Genomic DNA, 16,784 nt, shown 5'->3' with positions numbered 1-16,784 from the left:
ATGGACTGACCAAACTTCTCCCAACCATGTGTATCCAAAATGAGAAAAAAATAACTGGAAACAGTTTGTTACATTCCTCCAAGGAAGAATGTGTTCCTGGAGGTATTTATTAAGGGATGCTTTCTTTCTTTTTTTTTTTTTTAATTAATTTATTTTTGAGAGACAGAATGTGAGCTGGGGAGGGACACACACACACACACACACACACACACACACACACAGAATCTGAAGCAGGCTCCAGGCTGTCAGCACAGAGCCCGGCATGGGGCTTGAACTCACGACCTGAGCCGAAGTCTCATGCTTAACCAACTGAGCCACCCAGGCACCCCAAGGGTTTCTTTCTTTAGTTCTGATACTTTCTTTACTACCTTGAAAAGAAATCCTTAATCTGAACCTTACCAGTTTACATGAATTCTGGTATATTTAGAATAGAGTTTAAGCAAAGTTTTCCCACCTGTGTTCCATAGGACACAAGTGCTACAAGATATCGATAGGTGCTATTTAAAAATATATATATTGGGGCACATGGGTGGCTCAGTAGCTTAAGCATCTAACTTTGGCTCAGAGCCTGGAGCCTGCTTCGGATTCTGTCTCCCTCTCTCTCTACCCTCCTGTGCTTGGGTTCTGTCTCTTTCTCTCTCAAAAATAAATAAACATTAAAAATGTGTGTGTGTGTGTGTGTGTGTGTGTGTGTGTGTGTGTGTGTGTGTATACACACAAATGCACACATAAATCAGGATTTGCTGACCAAAGTAAATTGAAAAACACTAGGCTAAATAGAGTTATCAGATTTTTTTATCATGCTAATTTCTGGGGATCCTTAATATGTTACTGTGCTTCTCCAAGAGGAAGCATGCTGGACAACATCCCTCACACGTATTTATCTATAGACTCCCCATCTCACAAAGCGTCTTTGTAATTCCAGTGTTCCATGGAACACACTTTGAGAAACCTCTTTACAATATGGTATACCACATATTTCACATCTTTTGCTTGTATCCCTTTTCTCAATTATGAATAGAATTGCTTCCTCTGTATTGTATTTTTAGTAAATTCATTTTTTCACTTCCACAAGTGAATCTATTGATGATATCAAAAACATTCTCCACCCTTGTAATTAACGATTATAAATTTTTGGTTAATTGGGGCACCTGGGTGTCTCAGTTGGTTAAGCAACCGACTCTTGGTTTCGGCTCAGGTCATGATTTCACAGTTTATGAATTCGAGCCCCCAGTCGGGCTCTGCATTAATAGTGCAGAGCCTGCTTGGGATTCTCTCTCTCCTCTCTCTGCCCTTCCCCCCCCCCTCTCTCTCTCTCTCTCTCTCTCTCTCTCAATAAGTAAATAAACTTTAAAAAAAATTTTCTTGCTTAACTGTTTTACAATCACTTAAAGCAATAGTTTCTTGATCTGAAAAAGTTGTACTAACTCATCATTAGATAGCAAATTAAAATATCCCAGAATCAAGGGATGCCTGGATGGGTCAGTCGGTTGGGTGTCCAATTTCGGCTCAGGTCATGATCTTACAGTTCGTGGATCTGAGCCCTGCATTGGGCTCTGTGCTGACAGCTCAGAGCCTGGAGCCTGCTTGGGATTCTGTGTGTGTGTCTCTCTCTGCCCCTCCCCGACTCGTGCTCTGTTTCTGTAACAAAAATAAATAAATATTAAAAAAAAATAATAAAAAATATCCCAAAATCAAAATTTTACGTACACCCAGGAGTTAATCACACATTTTTCTCCAACCAAAAGGCATGAAGTTGAACTTATAATTGTCATGTGAACTCTGGTGAGCAGGTGCCACTATCCCCTCAGGAAACAATAGCAACCACCACTGATAACCCATATGCTCTCTTACAATAAGGTCATGTTAATACATAAATACTAAAAATAAAAAATGTATTTATTATAAAACCATAGTCTGGAAGAAGGTAAGCTCTAAAGTTCGGGGATCCTTTTTTTCCTTTAAAGCACATTATCCCTAGCGAATGCCAGGAAATCAAATCTTCCTCAAAGGACTAAACACACTTCTAAATGTTAAGCAGTTACTGGTTATTACATTTCATTCCTATTAAAATTTGAGACGTAAATTTGGACGTTAGATTTGATAAGTCTTGAATATAGGCATATTCTACATACTAATTTGAAATGAAGGGGGGGCCAGAATGCAGGAGGATTTATGAACTCCACTTATCAGACTCTCTGAATACAAGCCTGGGGGAGGAAAATAGCAAGGAACTTGAGTGCAAATCTCCATAGGGATGTATTGGTCTCATTGATTTGCGTTTCTCTTTCAATGCTGAGAAAAAGAATACTACATGTAAAAAACTGAAGTAAAATTAAATCATTTGATAGAGTCAGTCTCCGCATTAAATCATGGTGAAAAGACGCTGTGTTTAACCTAAGTTAACCGAAGTAAAAAGTAGTGCCTAAAATGACCAATTTGATAGAACGTTAGCTAAGGTTCTCCAGTGTTTCTTTATCGCCAGTAAGAGAACTCAGTATGTCTTTTGCATTAAACTTAGTTCCAAGAGTCTCGGGACCTCAAGGGAGGATCCAGCTTCGGGTTTCTGCCATAAAGACCTTAATATGGTCTGAAGAATTCCCCTAGGCACCTCAGGAGTAATCAAATTTCGTGTTAACTATTAAATTACAGACATTCAATTAGGTGTTCCAACCCTCTGTTTAGAAATTCAAAAGGCCCTTAGAAAACATCCCTAAACCACAGCTCGAGTTGGCAAATGAAGCCGTTTACCTGCGAGAGCCAAACAGAGAGGGGTCCTCACAGTCCCCGCAGGCGCGGTGCGAAGTGGCACGCCGCGTACCCCATCCCCATTGTGAGGCACAAATTCTTTGTGACACCGGGAGACGCCGCAGAACAGAAATACTATTAGAAATGCTTCAAAAGGAACATTTTGGGCGGCGATAGAGACTTTTGACATTATTTATTAGGTTCAAAACTGCTCCACAAAAGCCGAACAATGGTTCTGTGGAAACCAGTACATCTGAGGCCCTTTCTGTTGTTCTGGGCAGGCATTGATTCGAAGATGGGCAGCACTCGCGGACAATTCCCTCGCAGCGGTCAGTGTAAGGGAGCATTCACCCTCGGCCTAGGAGGGGCCTGTGAACAAGCCGTATGGAAACGCTGGGGTGGGCGGGGGGGGGGGGGGAGGGAGGAGAAGAGCAAACCTTGATTAACCTCTTCGAGGGAAGGTGGGTGGGAGCACCGGCGGGCAGAGGAACGGGCGCCCCTGCCAGATTGCCGTGGAGGGAGGCGTCCGCCTTGGGTCCCCTTTTCTCCCCCCTCCCCCCCTTCCCCCGGATGAGGGAGGATGCTTGGGGAGCATCTCCGGTGCCATGGCAACCGCGCCCCCCACCCCCCACCCCCCCGGACTTCCGGATGCGCCCCAAGGCCGGCTTTGGAGAGGTGGGTCAGCCAGAGCCACGACTGCGTCTGCCACCCTGTCCTCCAGCTTGGGCTCTGGGGGACTCTGGGAGACCCCCCGACGAGGCCGACGGGGCCTGGCTTCTCCTGCAGAGGCCTGTGGCGCCGGGAGGCCTCGCAGGGGAACCTGGAAGGCAGACAGGGAGGAGTGGCACTGAAATGGGTGGAATTCACCCGTCCCGCCGGGACTTGCGGAAGGTCTCCGCTGATGACTGGATGTTTGAGAAATCAACATTTGCAATGTGCTGAGAGCGAGTGAGAGAGCGAAAGCGAGAGCAAGAGCGAGAGCGAGAGCGAGAGCGAGAGCGAGAGAGAGAGAGAGAGAGAGAGAGAGATCCCTGGCGTTACCTTACATGGTTCCCCACATTGCTTTAAGAAAACAAAATGCCATCTATTCCTTTCCTGCTGTTTGAAAGCACCCCTCCAGGGGAGCACGCTGGCTTAGTTGGTTGAGCATCAGACGTTGGCTCAGGTCAGGATCTCAAGGGTCTTGAGTCTGGGCGTGCCTGGAGCCTGGTGTCAGGCTCTGTGCCGACAGCTCAGAGCCTGAAGCCGGCTTCAGTTTCTGTGTCTCCCAGTCTCTATGCCCCTCCCTTGCTCCAGCTCAGTGCCTCTATCTCTCTCAAAAATAAACATTAAATTTTTTTTAAAAGCACCTCCTCCAAAAAATAATTTTTACAAGATCCTCATAAACCTTTTTAATTCAAGGAAAACTGTTCAAAACTGCTAAAGAGAGGGGAAACAGAAGAATTCATGACTAAAATAGAGCCTCCAATTCTGAATCAGGGAAAAGTTTTTGCATGGAAAACTAAGTGGCATCAGAGAACATACAAAACCAGTGGATCCACAGCCCATGTAGACTTCCAACTAGTAATTTAAACATCCAAAAGGCAATACTCCCTAAGTTTTATTAGAAGTTTCAAACCATGGGGCTCCTGGGTGACTCAGTCGGTTAAGTGTCCGACTTCGGCTCAGGTCATGATCTCGCGGGGCTCAGGTCAAGATCTTGTGGTTTGTGACTTCCAGCCCCACGTTGGGCTCTGTGCTGACCGCTCAGAGCCTGGAGCCTGCTTCAGATTCTGTGTCTCCCTCTCTCTCTGCCCCTCCCCTGTTCATTCTCTCTCCAAAATAAATAAAAACATTTAAAAATTTAAAAAAAAAAGAAGTTTCAAACCAGCTGAAAATTAAAACAATCCAGGAATTCGCTGATCCAGATCTATACAACACCTACATACACACTAATATTAATAATAAATTCAGTGATTTTCTTTGCCCAACCAAATACTTTTTATGTAAAAGATGAGATATGTTTGCAATACAGCCAATACTGAAAAAGAATATATACATATTCCATCTGATTTCCATGTATATCTATTTTTTCCTATGTAGGGTTTTTCCCTGAGAAATTCTGCCCATTTTCCTAATAGCCTAATTCTTCAGTAGTACAGTGAGATAAGTTATGGGTTTTAAGCCACTTCCCACAAGTTTTTAAAGGACATTGAATAGCGTGTAGATGTACAGAGTATTTGGAACCACCTATGGGATCATTCACATTTCAAAAAATATGCATGAGATTAAAGTGCACAGTACCTTCCTTACAGTGGGTGTCCAAGAGCCAGTCTATCTCTCGGCAATTCAATTAGTTCATCGCATACTGTGCCCGGTATGTATTGGGCACCTCCCACTATACACTCAACATACCTAAGCCAAACACTGAAAAACTTCTAGTGAATTGGATTTTTCAGTGTGAGAATTATTTCCTGGAAATAAAGGTGAAATGGCATTTCTCTATCTCCAGGTAAGTAAAAGCTTTTAGAATGCCGGACATACCACTTTCCGAAAACTAGATGCTTAATAACCATTTGCAGATTTGGACTTGCAGCCTTGGCAGATGACTAATTCGTTGCCTTCAAAAATCAGTGCAAGGGAATTCCACAGAAGAACGTGGATGTGGCTCTGGAACTTTGCGCAATAGAATATAACCTAGACAGGTCAAGACACATCAAGGCTCGGTCATAAGCAAAGAATAGGAATTCCTTCCCTGAATGCAATGCGGTAATGATGCATTTTGTAACAAACTGTCTTACAGAGAAGTGTGGTGTCATAGAAGAAGCAAGCCTTTGGTGTCAGACCATCATAGATCCAAATCCTGGCACATCACTTTCCCTAAGCCTCTTTGTCCTTACCTGAACCATAAGGGTTGTATTACCTACTTCAAAAGGTCACTAATAGGATTAAATTTGTTCATTCATTTGTTCATTCACTAAGACTCGTCTGTTATATGCCTGCCAGTATTCTAAACATTAGAGATACAGAAAAGAATAAAGCAGGAAACATCCCTGCACTTATAGAACTTACATCCTAGCTATGGGGAGAGGGGGTGGGGACGGGGAAGTGGACTACTTAATAAGCAAATGAAGAAATGTGTAAGTATCAGCTGGTAATAAAGCCAAAGCAGAGAAATAATGCGGGAAAGGGGGTTAAGAAATGTCACATGTAGGTGACAGCTTCAATAAACACTTGAAGGAAGTGAAAAAGCAAACTTGTTAAGGATCCAAGAGAAGAACATGCTAAAATTAAAGCATCTAGGACGTAGTAAGTGCTCAATCCCCAAGAGCTATTATTGCCATATTCAAAATCAACAGAGGTATACTCTGACCTGGAGTCAAACTGGAGGGCTTGAATCCTGACTCCAGCCCTAAAGTTACAGAATCTCCACGGGCCTCAGATTCTGCATCCAAAGCACGGGAAAATAGCAGTTCCTATCTCAGAGGCTGGCCATATGGATCAAAATTGAAGACGTATGTTCAGAGTTTAGCACATTGCCTTACACGTAATAAGAGAAAAACATGTTAACCAACCAGTATCCTCAGCATCCCATGCGCAAGCCCAGCTTTCCAGAAATGAAGAAATCTTTGAATCAGCATCTTTGGTAGAAGGTCTACCAGTGCCTCCTTTACCACTTTGAGCCCAAGCAGTACATTCTCCTCTAGTTCAAAGAAAGTTCTTCTTTGTACTGAGTCAAAATCTGTTTCTTTCTTCCATTGGTCAATTCCAGCAAACTATAAACATTTGAAGCGAAATATACCAAAAAGATTAAAAAAAAAAACAAAACTATGTAAGACTACTATAATCCTTCTACATGACAGTTCTAGAGTGTCTAGAATATACATTGTTTCCTCACATTTTCTCACCTCCTATCTGAACAACAGCCCCATAAATGCCACCACCACCATCACCACCACCATTCAGTCCCTGCTGTGTTCAGTGAACTTCATTTAGAGCAATCCTCTAATTACATCTCCTCAAGGAAGTAATTGTCATTAGTTAACAGATGAAAATACTGGGCTCAAAGAACATTTATAGGACTTGATCATGGCTACAGAACTGAAATGGGACAAAGCAGAGTTTGGAGCCCACGTCTCCAAGGTTTCGAAGCTCATTCCTTCTGGTCTGTTTCCTTACTTTTAATCATTACTCCCATGAGAATTTTTGACAGGATAATATACATTATCCTGTGCTATGAATTCACAGTTTCATTATCTGTAAAATGGGGATAATAACAATACCTGCCTAAAGGTGTTATATGAGGCTTTCATAAAATAATGTGAAATGCTCAGCACAGTATACGGCACATGGTGAGAGCTTGTTAAATGGGGGATGAAGCGATCGTGATAGTAATAATTGTCACTGTCATTATCACTATCATTATCATTATCATTATCACTATCACTATCATTATCATTATGCAACACCTGAATCATCACATTACTTGTCATCAAATCACACTTGTTCTCTCCTCCAATATGATACTCGGCAACAAGAAGACTTCCATTCAAGACTGACTGATACAGTTCTTATAGAACCTTCTAGAATAAGACCTGCCATTGGGTCAGTAGCTTTGCTGTTTGTATGAGGTTAAAAACAAAATGTGACCAATTGAAAAAAAAAAAAAGGAATTAAAAGCCACAAGGTGATCCTTACCAAGTGGGGTGGAATCGCTCCTGGAATCGAAGGAAGGCTGATTCTGAAGCCTCATGTATCTATTCCTGTGTGTTCCTGCAGCCTCTAGATGCACAGGAGTGACTGTGACTGGGTCTAATAGGTTTTTTTGTCATGGACTTTTCCAAAAGTGGACGACTCCAGGCCGCATTGGGTGCTCCTCTGGCTCTCTTTTTCATTTCTTGTCTGACAGCAAAGATCAATCGGGTCTCATCCCATTCACTGGATGGTGTTTGGGAGAAACTGGCCTCTCCATGGATTTCCTCTTCAGAAAAAGCTGTACTTACAGCAGGAGACCTGGGTATACTGTACTGTTGAGCACAAAGTAGTCTTCTACATGCCCCTGGAGTCTGAACCTTTCCTGGAAACACTGCAAAAAACAAACACATTCATTTAAAAGAATGGACTTCAGTATCACCTACTAAATTAATGATGGGAAGGATGAAATTAAGCAATATTTGATTTTGGTTTTTTGTTTGCTACTTCTATACTGAACAAACAAATGACAGAGAATCCAAAGACCAGGGTACCAAAGTGGAAGAAGTGGAGGAGGGAAAAGATACAGCAAATGAGGCAAAAGGCTGAACATGCTTTTGCTGTAAGCACCATGTGAAGACCTGGACAAGATGAATCAGTCCTCACAAGAACCATGTCTCACAGATGCTATTATTACTCCATTTTACAGGTTAGAAAACTAGTTTGAGGCTAATGGGTTGAACTGTGTCTCCCAAGAAGGTATATTGAAGCCCCAACCCTCTGCACCTGTGAATGTGACCTTATTTGGAAATAGAGTCTTTGCAGATGCAATCAAGTTGAGGCTGTTAGAGCGAGGCCTCAACCCAATATGACCAGTGTCCTTATCAGACACAGGCACACAGGAAGAACACCACATCATGACGGAGGCAGAGACTGGAATACAGTATCTCCAAGCCAAAGCACGTCAAGGGTTACGGCAACCACCCACAGCTAAGAGAAAGGCATGGAGTGAATTCTCCCTCAGAACCTTCAGAAGGTGCCAATCTTGCTGACCCCTGGATTTCTGACTTCTGGCTGCCAGAACTACAACATCCAGTTTGTAGTTATTTCTTACATCAGGCCTAGGAAACTTGGGGATCCACAATAGTTCCAATTTACCCACGTTGCCCCTGAAGAGTTATTAACAGTCTGGGGGGAAAAAATAAGGTGTTCAGATTTGGGGAGTAGAAGGTAGAAAAGAGGAAAAGCCAGGAGGTGTGGAATGGGAAAGGGAAGCGAGTCTATTTCCACGAGTTCTTCTGTGTGGCAGAAATGGTGCCAGGGCACACAAGTTTTTACAAGATTCCTATTCCCTGTTCTCGAGGTGTTTGTCAAGTGGCGAAGAGGGCGCTGGCCGTGTTAGGTACCAGGAAGCCCTCCTCTTAAACCACAGCCTTGTCTGCAGAAGGAGGAATCAAAGCAAATGTCCCCGCAAGGGGACTTCTAGATAACAGAAAGGGGAGAAAGGGCCAAGGAGGGGGTACCCTGGAAGTACATGCCATACTTCCACAGGGGCTGGCCACTTCTCAGACCTTGTTTTATGTGGCCATGAGGGCATGTGAACCCAGTGTAGACGGATTGTTCTGGATTTTCAGGAGAAGCAGAAGTATATTTTTTATTTATGTAAAAACTTCTGATTTTTAAGTGTTGGTAACTCACTCAAGTTTTTTAAAAAATGCAGCGTGGGCTCCACAAAACACATCTGCTCTCTGAATCACCACAGGCCATCAATTTGCATCTTTGGCCTATGGCCAGCCCTGTAAAAGTCACGGTATCATTTGCTTCTGTTCAGAATTCATATTCATATTTCAGAATATGATTTTATAAGTATTCAGCTAGGCACCATGGGCATGCGTATGCAAGCTTTGTGCATAAGCAGATTTGAGGGTTCTAGACGTTTTGTCTACCTCCAACACTTTAGGAAGATTGAGCTTTTATTTTCATTTTAATCGATTGCCTCATTTCATTTTGAAGTCCAGAATTTGAAATGGTGCGCAAATCCGTCAGGCTTTCCCGAATGCAAAGAACTATCTAGAATATTTCAAAACAGTAGCTCCGGGACTCTCGATCCCAAAGGAAAACCTACAAAGCTAGAACCAGTGGCATTTGATCTGCCCTTGTTCTGTTGTTCAACCATCAAGAACAGGAGGGAAGTCTCAAAGGCTCTCTACACACCTTCACATCCTAAAAGTTATGAGTGGAAAGAGACTTTATAGATTATCTAAAGTTCAACCCCACCACCCTCATCAACCACCTCTGCTTAAATACCTCTAGGAGCCTGAATCTCACTATCTCTGCATCAGGGATTTCATCTTATTAGAAGGGCAAATAAGTAACACTGTATTTGCTATATGATAAGCATACACACACACACACACACACACACACACACACACACACACACACGGTTATATATAATACTACATACGAGGAATAATATTAAAGCCACCTTGGATGATGTTGGGACAGGTGGTGACTATGCTTATTTAATTGAATAACCAATATTTATTGAGCTCCTGTCATGTACCAGATACTAATCCAATGACAAAAGTTTACTCAGGCCAACAGAATTGATCATTTTGAGACTAAATTGACCAGCTGATATATAGCAAAATGGATTTCAGCACAGAAACCCAGAGCCTCTCAGGTTTATGGACACCAGAGCAAATTTCAAGTTTCCTCTATGACGCAACTACCAGGTTGCCTGAATCACATAGAACAACCAGTTGTTTTAGCATTAAACAACCAGAGACTGTGGAAAATGGAAGGCCCTTTCGCAAACTCCAGTGGTTTCCAGTCTTTAAAAAAAAAAAAAAGTTTTCAAATTTATCTACCAAGACAGTGACAGAACTGGAGCCAAAATCCACTGTTCATGATTTAAAGTCCAGGGCTCTTTGTTAGGTTACACATCTCTTGAGTTTAATGCAGTATTTCCCAATCCTGACTGCACATTAGCCAATGTTGGGCATGCTTTAAAAAATACAGATATGTGGTCCCAGGACCCCAGGACCTGTGGCTTCGTAAACCCCGCAGGTATTATATTAAGCAATCAGGGAAACACTTGTCTAATTCACTCATCAGAAATTTCAGGTACTGTTATAAATATTATTCAGTCCAAACAATCATGAACGTGCCAAAGCGTGAGGTCAAAAGTGTCTCTCTCCGCTCTCTCTGTGGACAAGTCTTCATTTCAGAAACCAGCGTTCTGTATGACTTTGCAACTTGTATATTCCTTTATATGTTATGTTTTCCCATCAGTAATCCCACTTGAGCCTGACTATAACCCTCCTCCTTCCTCATTTTCCTGAGGAGGAAACTGAGGTCAGAGAGTAAACACCTTGTCCACGTCATTAGCCAAACATCAGAGAAGCTAGGGTTGGGGACTCAGGTCTTAGATTTTGAGGGGATTTTTGTTTTTCTACTACCCAATCAGTGTCAGCATTGCCAGAGCAAACTGTCATGAAGTGGGTTTGGCAAAGGAAGGAATATAAATGCCCACCATAACAGCTAGCAAGCTGTGGCACTTGACCATGGACTTGGCACTGCCCTGGGACCCATGCCTTGGCCCATAGTAAATGCTATCGGCAGTGCTTCTAATGTGCAGAGGGAGAAAGGGCATCTGCCTGTGGCCCAATGACTGGAATCAGCTTCCATGAAAGCCCGCATTCTGGCCACTCTCCCAGGCTGCCCCTCCAATTTTTCCTATACTTGGGGTCTTTGTTTTCTGGAGTGTTGTTTGTTTAAAAAAAAAATTGTTCCCAATATCCCAGTTTTACAAGTTCTTTTCGTGTGTAGGCGACTCTGCCTGTCATCTCGCAGCTCAGGTCTTCCATCCGTTGCTAATTTCATTTGAAGTAATATCGTGGCAGACAGGAGATTTCAAGGTACAATAAAATAAGCCTCAGAGCTGAATGTATTTCACAGAAGCAATTTATCTTTCTCTCAGGCAGCAAAGTAGTTCATGATAAGTCATGACAGATTCTGATTTATTCATTTTATCCATTTTCTGTTCATTAGAAAACGACAAATATGGTGGGGCGCCCGGTGGCTCAGTCGGTTGAGCTTCTGACTTCGCCCCAGGTCACGATCTCGAGGTTAGTGAGTACGAGCCCAGCGTCGGGCTCTGTGCTGACGGCTCAGAGCCTGGAGCCTGCTTCGGATTCTATGTCTCCCTCTCTCTCTGCCCCTTCCCCACTCACACTCTGTCTCTCTCTCAAAAATAAATAAACATAAAAAAGTTAAAAAAGAAAAGAAAAGAAAATGACAAATGTGGTAACTCCCGCATGTTCAGCCCCTCTAGATGCCAACAAGGAAGGTGCTGCCCCACTTTGTGCCCATGCCCGGCAGCTATCCCTCAGCATATGACTTCTATGTGTCTATATCCTCCCCCTCAGTCTCTTCACTTTCTTGGGCTCCTCACTGGCGTGTTCATGTTATGGGAAAACTAGAGGCAGCTGTCCTGGAAGGATTACTGAAAACCCAGGGACCATTAATTCCCCAAGGTTCATTTTGCCCTTAACTGTTGGCACCAACTGGGGCTAAAGCTAATTGATGTCATCTCCTATGTATCTAAAATCAAACACAACCCTTAAACAGGTCTTTAATTAATGCTGAGAACTCCAGCGATACACTCTTTAAAAGGATTTTTGACCACGTCGTGAACTTTAATGGAATCCACAACCTTACACTCAGCATGTCTTCTAGCTGTGGACTGAGTCATTTTTAAGCCAATGGGGTTGAGCCCGCGGTAGGAGTCTGTGAAGCATCAAGCCCTGAGCAGTGGTAGAGCTCAGAGGCCAAGTGTACAAGTTCTGTGGCCAGACTCCTTGGGTCAAAGAAATCTCTGTGTTACCAGGCCAAGCTGCCCCACTGCCCTCTGTCCTCGTTTCCACACTCATAAAATAGCAGTAATGAGAACACCTACCATATGGGGTTCAGATGCAGAGTAGGTTAATAAACAGCTCAGAGCAGTGCCTGCCACACAGGATGTACCCAGCAAGCCTTAGCTCTTATTATTATTGTTGTTGTTATTGAAAATGTCCCTTCATCTCTCCTTCTATAGCTCCTGAATGGCCTGTTTCAGCAATAAGGACTCAAAGGATAAAACAATATCTTTTCCATCCATCCAGAGTTTGCCTCATTTTATTTGTTCAAAAATATTTATTGAATGCCTTCTCTGCGTCTTGCCCTGTGCTTGATCCTGGGAACACAGCAGAATAAGACAAACGTGGCCCCTGACCTCATGGAGTTTGCAAGCTCCTGGGGAAGATGCCAAAAATAGGTCACAACTAAGCGGTTACAAATTGTAGTGAGTGAAGGCATAGAAAATACAAGGAGCTGACAGAGAGAAACATGGGTGGGGACTCACGAAGGCAACATTTACTCTGACACTGACCCGAAGGTTGAAAAGGACTTAGTTGTTCAGGAGTGGGGAAAAGAGCATTTCAGCCTGACAAGGACTGAGTTGTGTTCCCAACACTGCCAGCCCCAGTGGCTGAATGGAAGTCAGCGGGAGCGAAGGAGCAGGCGAGGTCTGGAGGCTGCACAATGTACGATGGAAAGCTACTAACGGTGTCACATAGATGAGCCATGACAGCCACACTCACCTTTGGAAAGATCTCTAAGGGAAGGTGGGCAGGAGGGAACAAGAGTGGAAGCCAGTCAGAAGGCAGCTGACAATCAGCCAAAGGTTGCAGGGATGGCAACTTGGACGTGAATGGTAGTTTATATAGCAGTTCCGAGCTAGCCAGTCGGTGTTGGGTCTGTCTCATCTGTAAAATGGGGATGATGATCATAAAAATGGGGGAAAATACAAGAAATGGACTTCCAGTTTCAGCTCCAGCATGGAAACAGCTTGGAAATTGACATTCTTATCCTTGCAACAGGAAAGAGCTAAACAAAATAAAAATCAACAACTTCACTTGAACCCAGAGAACTGAGTTTGCAGGATAAACTGGCACCCCACCTGGAGACACAGGTGAACCCAGAGAATCAAACCAAGATCAACGTACCTAGAGTAGAAGCCTCTGAAGCCGTAAGTGGTAGGATCATTTACATGGCAATTTTGATGAAGCTGGAGGCTAAGTGTAGAGCAGCTTGAAAGTGAGAAACTCCTGAGGACTACAGTTTTATGGGGTCTCTAGACTTCAGTAGGTTTTGCCTAAGAATCCTGTCTCCCCACCCCAGTTTCTCAAGCTGAGGATCTGAGAAAGATTCCTTCACAATTCTGACACAGGAAAAGGGAAGAAAAGTCACTGCAAAATATGCCCAGAGCACTCTCCATAAGAAAGGCACACCAGAGCCTTATCCCAGCCAAAGGAAGGGCATTTGTCCCACTATAGCCCCATTTGGCCATCTTGCCTCACATAAGGGGGAGAAAAGAAAAGCCAAGAAATACTTGGGAAGGTCACAACCCAAAAACACAGACCCACCAAAAGACTGAGATTTAATCATAAAATCATAAAATACTTCTCCCCACCCACACCTTATCATTGCACCACTAGGTCTCCAGTGCAATAATAGTGTATTACAGCTGGAAAAGCTGAAGATGAAGACTCTCTCTGAGGAAGAATAGTGAGGGAAAGCCCAAGTCCAGAGGGGAGACAGAAGCAAGAACACTGAAGAAGTATGGAGCCTCTGGCATCTACAGCTACAACAAACATTAAACGTGGCCCACCCCCCAGCCCGATTAACATAAACACCCCCCCCCCCACCACCAACAAAGATCAGTTTATCTCAGTTCCTATTTCCTCATCTATCAAGATTGGCTTTCAATAAAAAATCATAAGGCATGCCCAAAGGCAAGAACAGAAAACGCAGTTGAAGAGACAAAGCAAGCAAAAGAACTAGACTCAGCTATGACACAGCTGTCGGAATTACCAGAGAAGGAATTTAGAATAACTGCAATTAATATGTGATGGGCTCTAATAGAGAAAGAAGACAACAAGAAAGAGCACATAAGTCAGTACCCAGCAAGCCTGTTTCTCTCAGAGAGACAGAAACGCTAATAAAGGATCAAAAAGAAATGCTACTTGATTTCACTTAACTGTGGATTCCAACAAAGTTCAACACACCGAAGCAGGGACAGAGAAGTGGGGGCAACGAGGAGATGTTAGTCCAAGGGTACAAAGTTGCAGTTATATAGGATGAACACATGTAGAGATCTAGTGTGCAGCTTGGTAAGTATAGTTAACAACACTGGAATACTGGAAATTTGCCAAGGGAGTAGATTTCGGGTGCTGTCATTACACACCAAAAAAAAAAAAAAAAAAAGGCAACTATGTAAGGAGATGGCATGTTAGTTTTAAAGCAGTAATCATTTCACTGTGTGTGTGTGTGTGTGTGTGTGTGTGCATGCATCAAATCATCATGTTGTACACTATAAATATATACAATTTTTATTAAAAAATGAAAAAAAACCAAAAATGCAACAAAAAAAGAAATGCTGCAAATACAAAACACTGTTACAGAAATAAGGAACGTACTTAATGGGCTCATCAGTACAATGAACATGGCCAAGAGTCAGTGAGCATGAAGAGAGGTCAGTGAGAACTTCTGAACGAAAATTCAGAGAGAAAGGAATGGGGGAAAAAATTAAAAATTTAATTTTTTTTTAAAAAAGAACAGAACATACAGGAAGTAGGGGACAATTTTATAGGATATAACATACATATCCTATTTGGAATACCATAAGGAGAAAAAAAAGACAGTGAGACCGAAGAAATATTTAAAGTAATGGCTGAGAACTTTCCAAACTTAATGACAGACACCAAACCATAGATCCGGGCTGCCCAAAGAATATTAAGCAAGATAAATGCCAAAAAAAAAAAAAAAAATTACATCTAACTATGTCATGTTCAAACTGTAGAAAACCAAACACAAAGAGAAGATCTTGAAAGAACAGGGGGTGGGGAAGGCAGGGAGCACCTTCTAGAAGAATAATGATGAGAATCAAAGTGGATTTCTCATCAGAAACTATGAGCAGGAAGAGAGTAGAATGAAACGTTAACAAAATATTGGAGGACACACACACACACACACACACACACACACACACCAACCTAGAGTTTTATATCCAGCAAAATTATACTTCAACACTTAAGGAGAAATAACTTTCTCAAATAATAATTTAAAAGTGGAGAAAATTTATTGTCTACAGACTTGCCTTACAAGAAATGCTAAAATCTGTTCTCATTGAGAAGGAAAACAATAGAGGTCATGAACTCAGATCTACATAAAGAAAGGAAGAACTCAGAGAAGAATAAATATCTTAAATTTTTTTATTTTAATTGATCTAAAATGTAACTGCTTCTAAAAGAAGCTTACTCCCCATTTCATTCCAAGATGGCCTCCCGACTTCCATCATGTCTCCTTTCCCTGTTTGATTTTTATTCAGTATAACAATAGTTTATATATCTAATTGTTTTCAAGTTTCTGCCAATCTTCCTGGCTAGAATGTAAGCTTTATGAGGGCAAGTACCATCTCTGAATCGTTTTCCACAGTATCTCAAACACTAGGCAGATAGTGCACACTCAGAAACCTCTCCTAGAAAAAACAAATGAGTGAATGAATTGCTCACCCCTCCAATGGATGCTCTTTAGCGTTATAGCATTACCCTTCTCCACGTGCACATCACCCTCCATCCTCCCCTTCAGTAGACCTGTATGAGGGTAACCACTTCCCTTTTCTTTCCTCGGGGAAAGAAAGAGCACATAAGTAAGTACCCAGCAAGCCTGTTTCTCTCAGAGAGAGTTCACCACAGTCACCAGCTCCAGAGCCTTGTCCCCAATCAAAAGGGCAAACAAGTTTCATCTCAAACACCAGAAGCCCAGTCAGTTTTTAAAGGGAGTTCCAGGTCTGTGCCTTGGTTCATGGGGAAGTTGCTGATACCCACCATGGAGGTGGGACAATGAAGTGGCTACTGGAGGAGCAGGCACCTGTCACTGCTCAGGTACTCTGCTGAGTGTGCAGGTGCCTGTCCCTGCATTCTGGAGGAGGGATGGTCCTTGTCCTGGTATCACTCTAGTGAAAGGACACAGAGTCCACCTTCCACTTCTCACCACACATCAGAAAGTGACTGAAGGGCATTCAGACGGAACTCACTGTCCTCCCATGACACCACCTCTTTTCCCATGATACTTCAGGCTTACTTGGTTTTTAAGTACACAGAATCACAGAAACTTTTCAACCTAGGGACATAGAAGTGGAGTGGAACGTTTTGTCTTTAAACGTCTAAGTTAGACTACAGATCCTTTCAAACATGGAGTATAATTTGAGAGTCAACGCACTTGGTTGCTGATGGATTCATTGAATGAATGTTTCCAGA

General features: G+C 42.7%; 1 protein-coding gene across 1 annotated transcript; it reads right to left on the bottom strand.

Moving 5' to 3' along the window:
- Positions 1-2,926: 2,926 nt before the first annotated feature.
- C8H12orf42 (chromosome 8 C12orf42 homolog) lies at positions 2,927-16,101 on the bottom strand. Its single transcript, XM_058682206.1, has 7 exons — positions 16,074-16,101; positions 7,529-7,813; positions 7,011-7,240; positions 3,616-3,686; positions 3,505-3,568; positions 3,186-3,413; positions 2,927-3,117 (listed from the first exon to the last, which is right to left on the bottom strand). Exons 1-7 carry the CDS (start codon positions 16,099-16,101, stop codon positions 3,079-3,081), a joined length of 945 nt encoding a protein of 314 aa, XP_058538189.1. The 3' UTR covers positions 2,927-3,078.
- Positions 16,102-16,784: the final 683 nt, after the last annotated feature.

This window comes from Neofelis nebulosa, chromosome 8 (genome assembly GCF_028018385.1).
Source record: "Neofelis nebulosa isolate mNeoNeb1 chromosome 8, mNeoNeb1.pri, whole genome shotgun sequence".
Taxonomy (NCBI): domain Eukaryota; kingdom Metazoa; phylum Chordata; class Mammalia; order Carnivora; family Felidae; genus Neofelis; species Neofelis nebulosa.
Note: the sequence above shows the minus strand (reverse complement) of the source record. Positions and strands in the feature narration are given on the sequence as shown.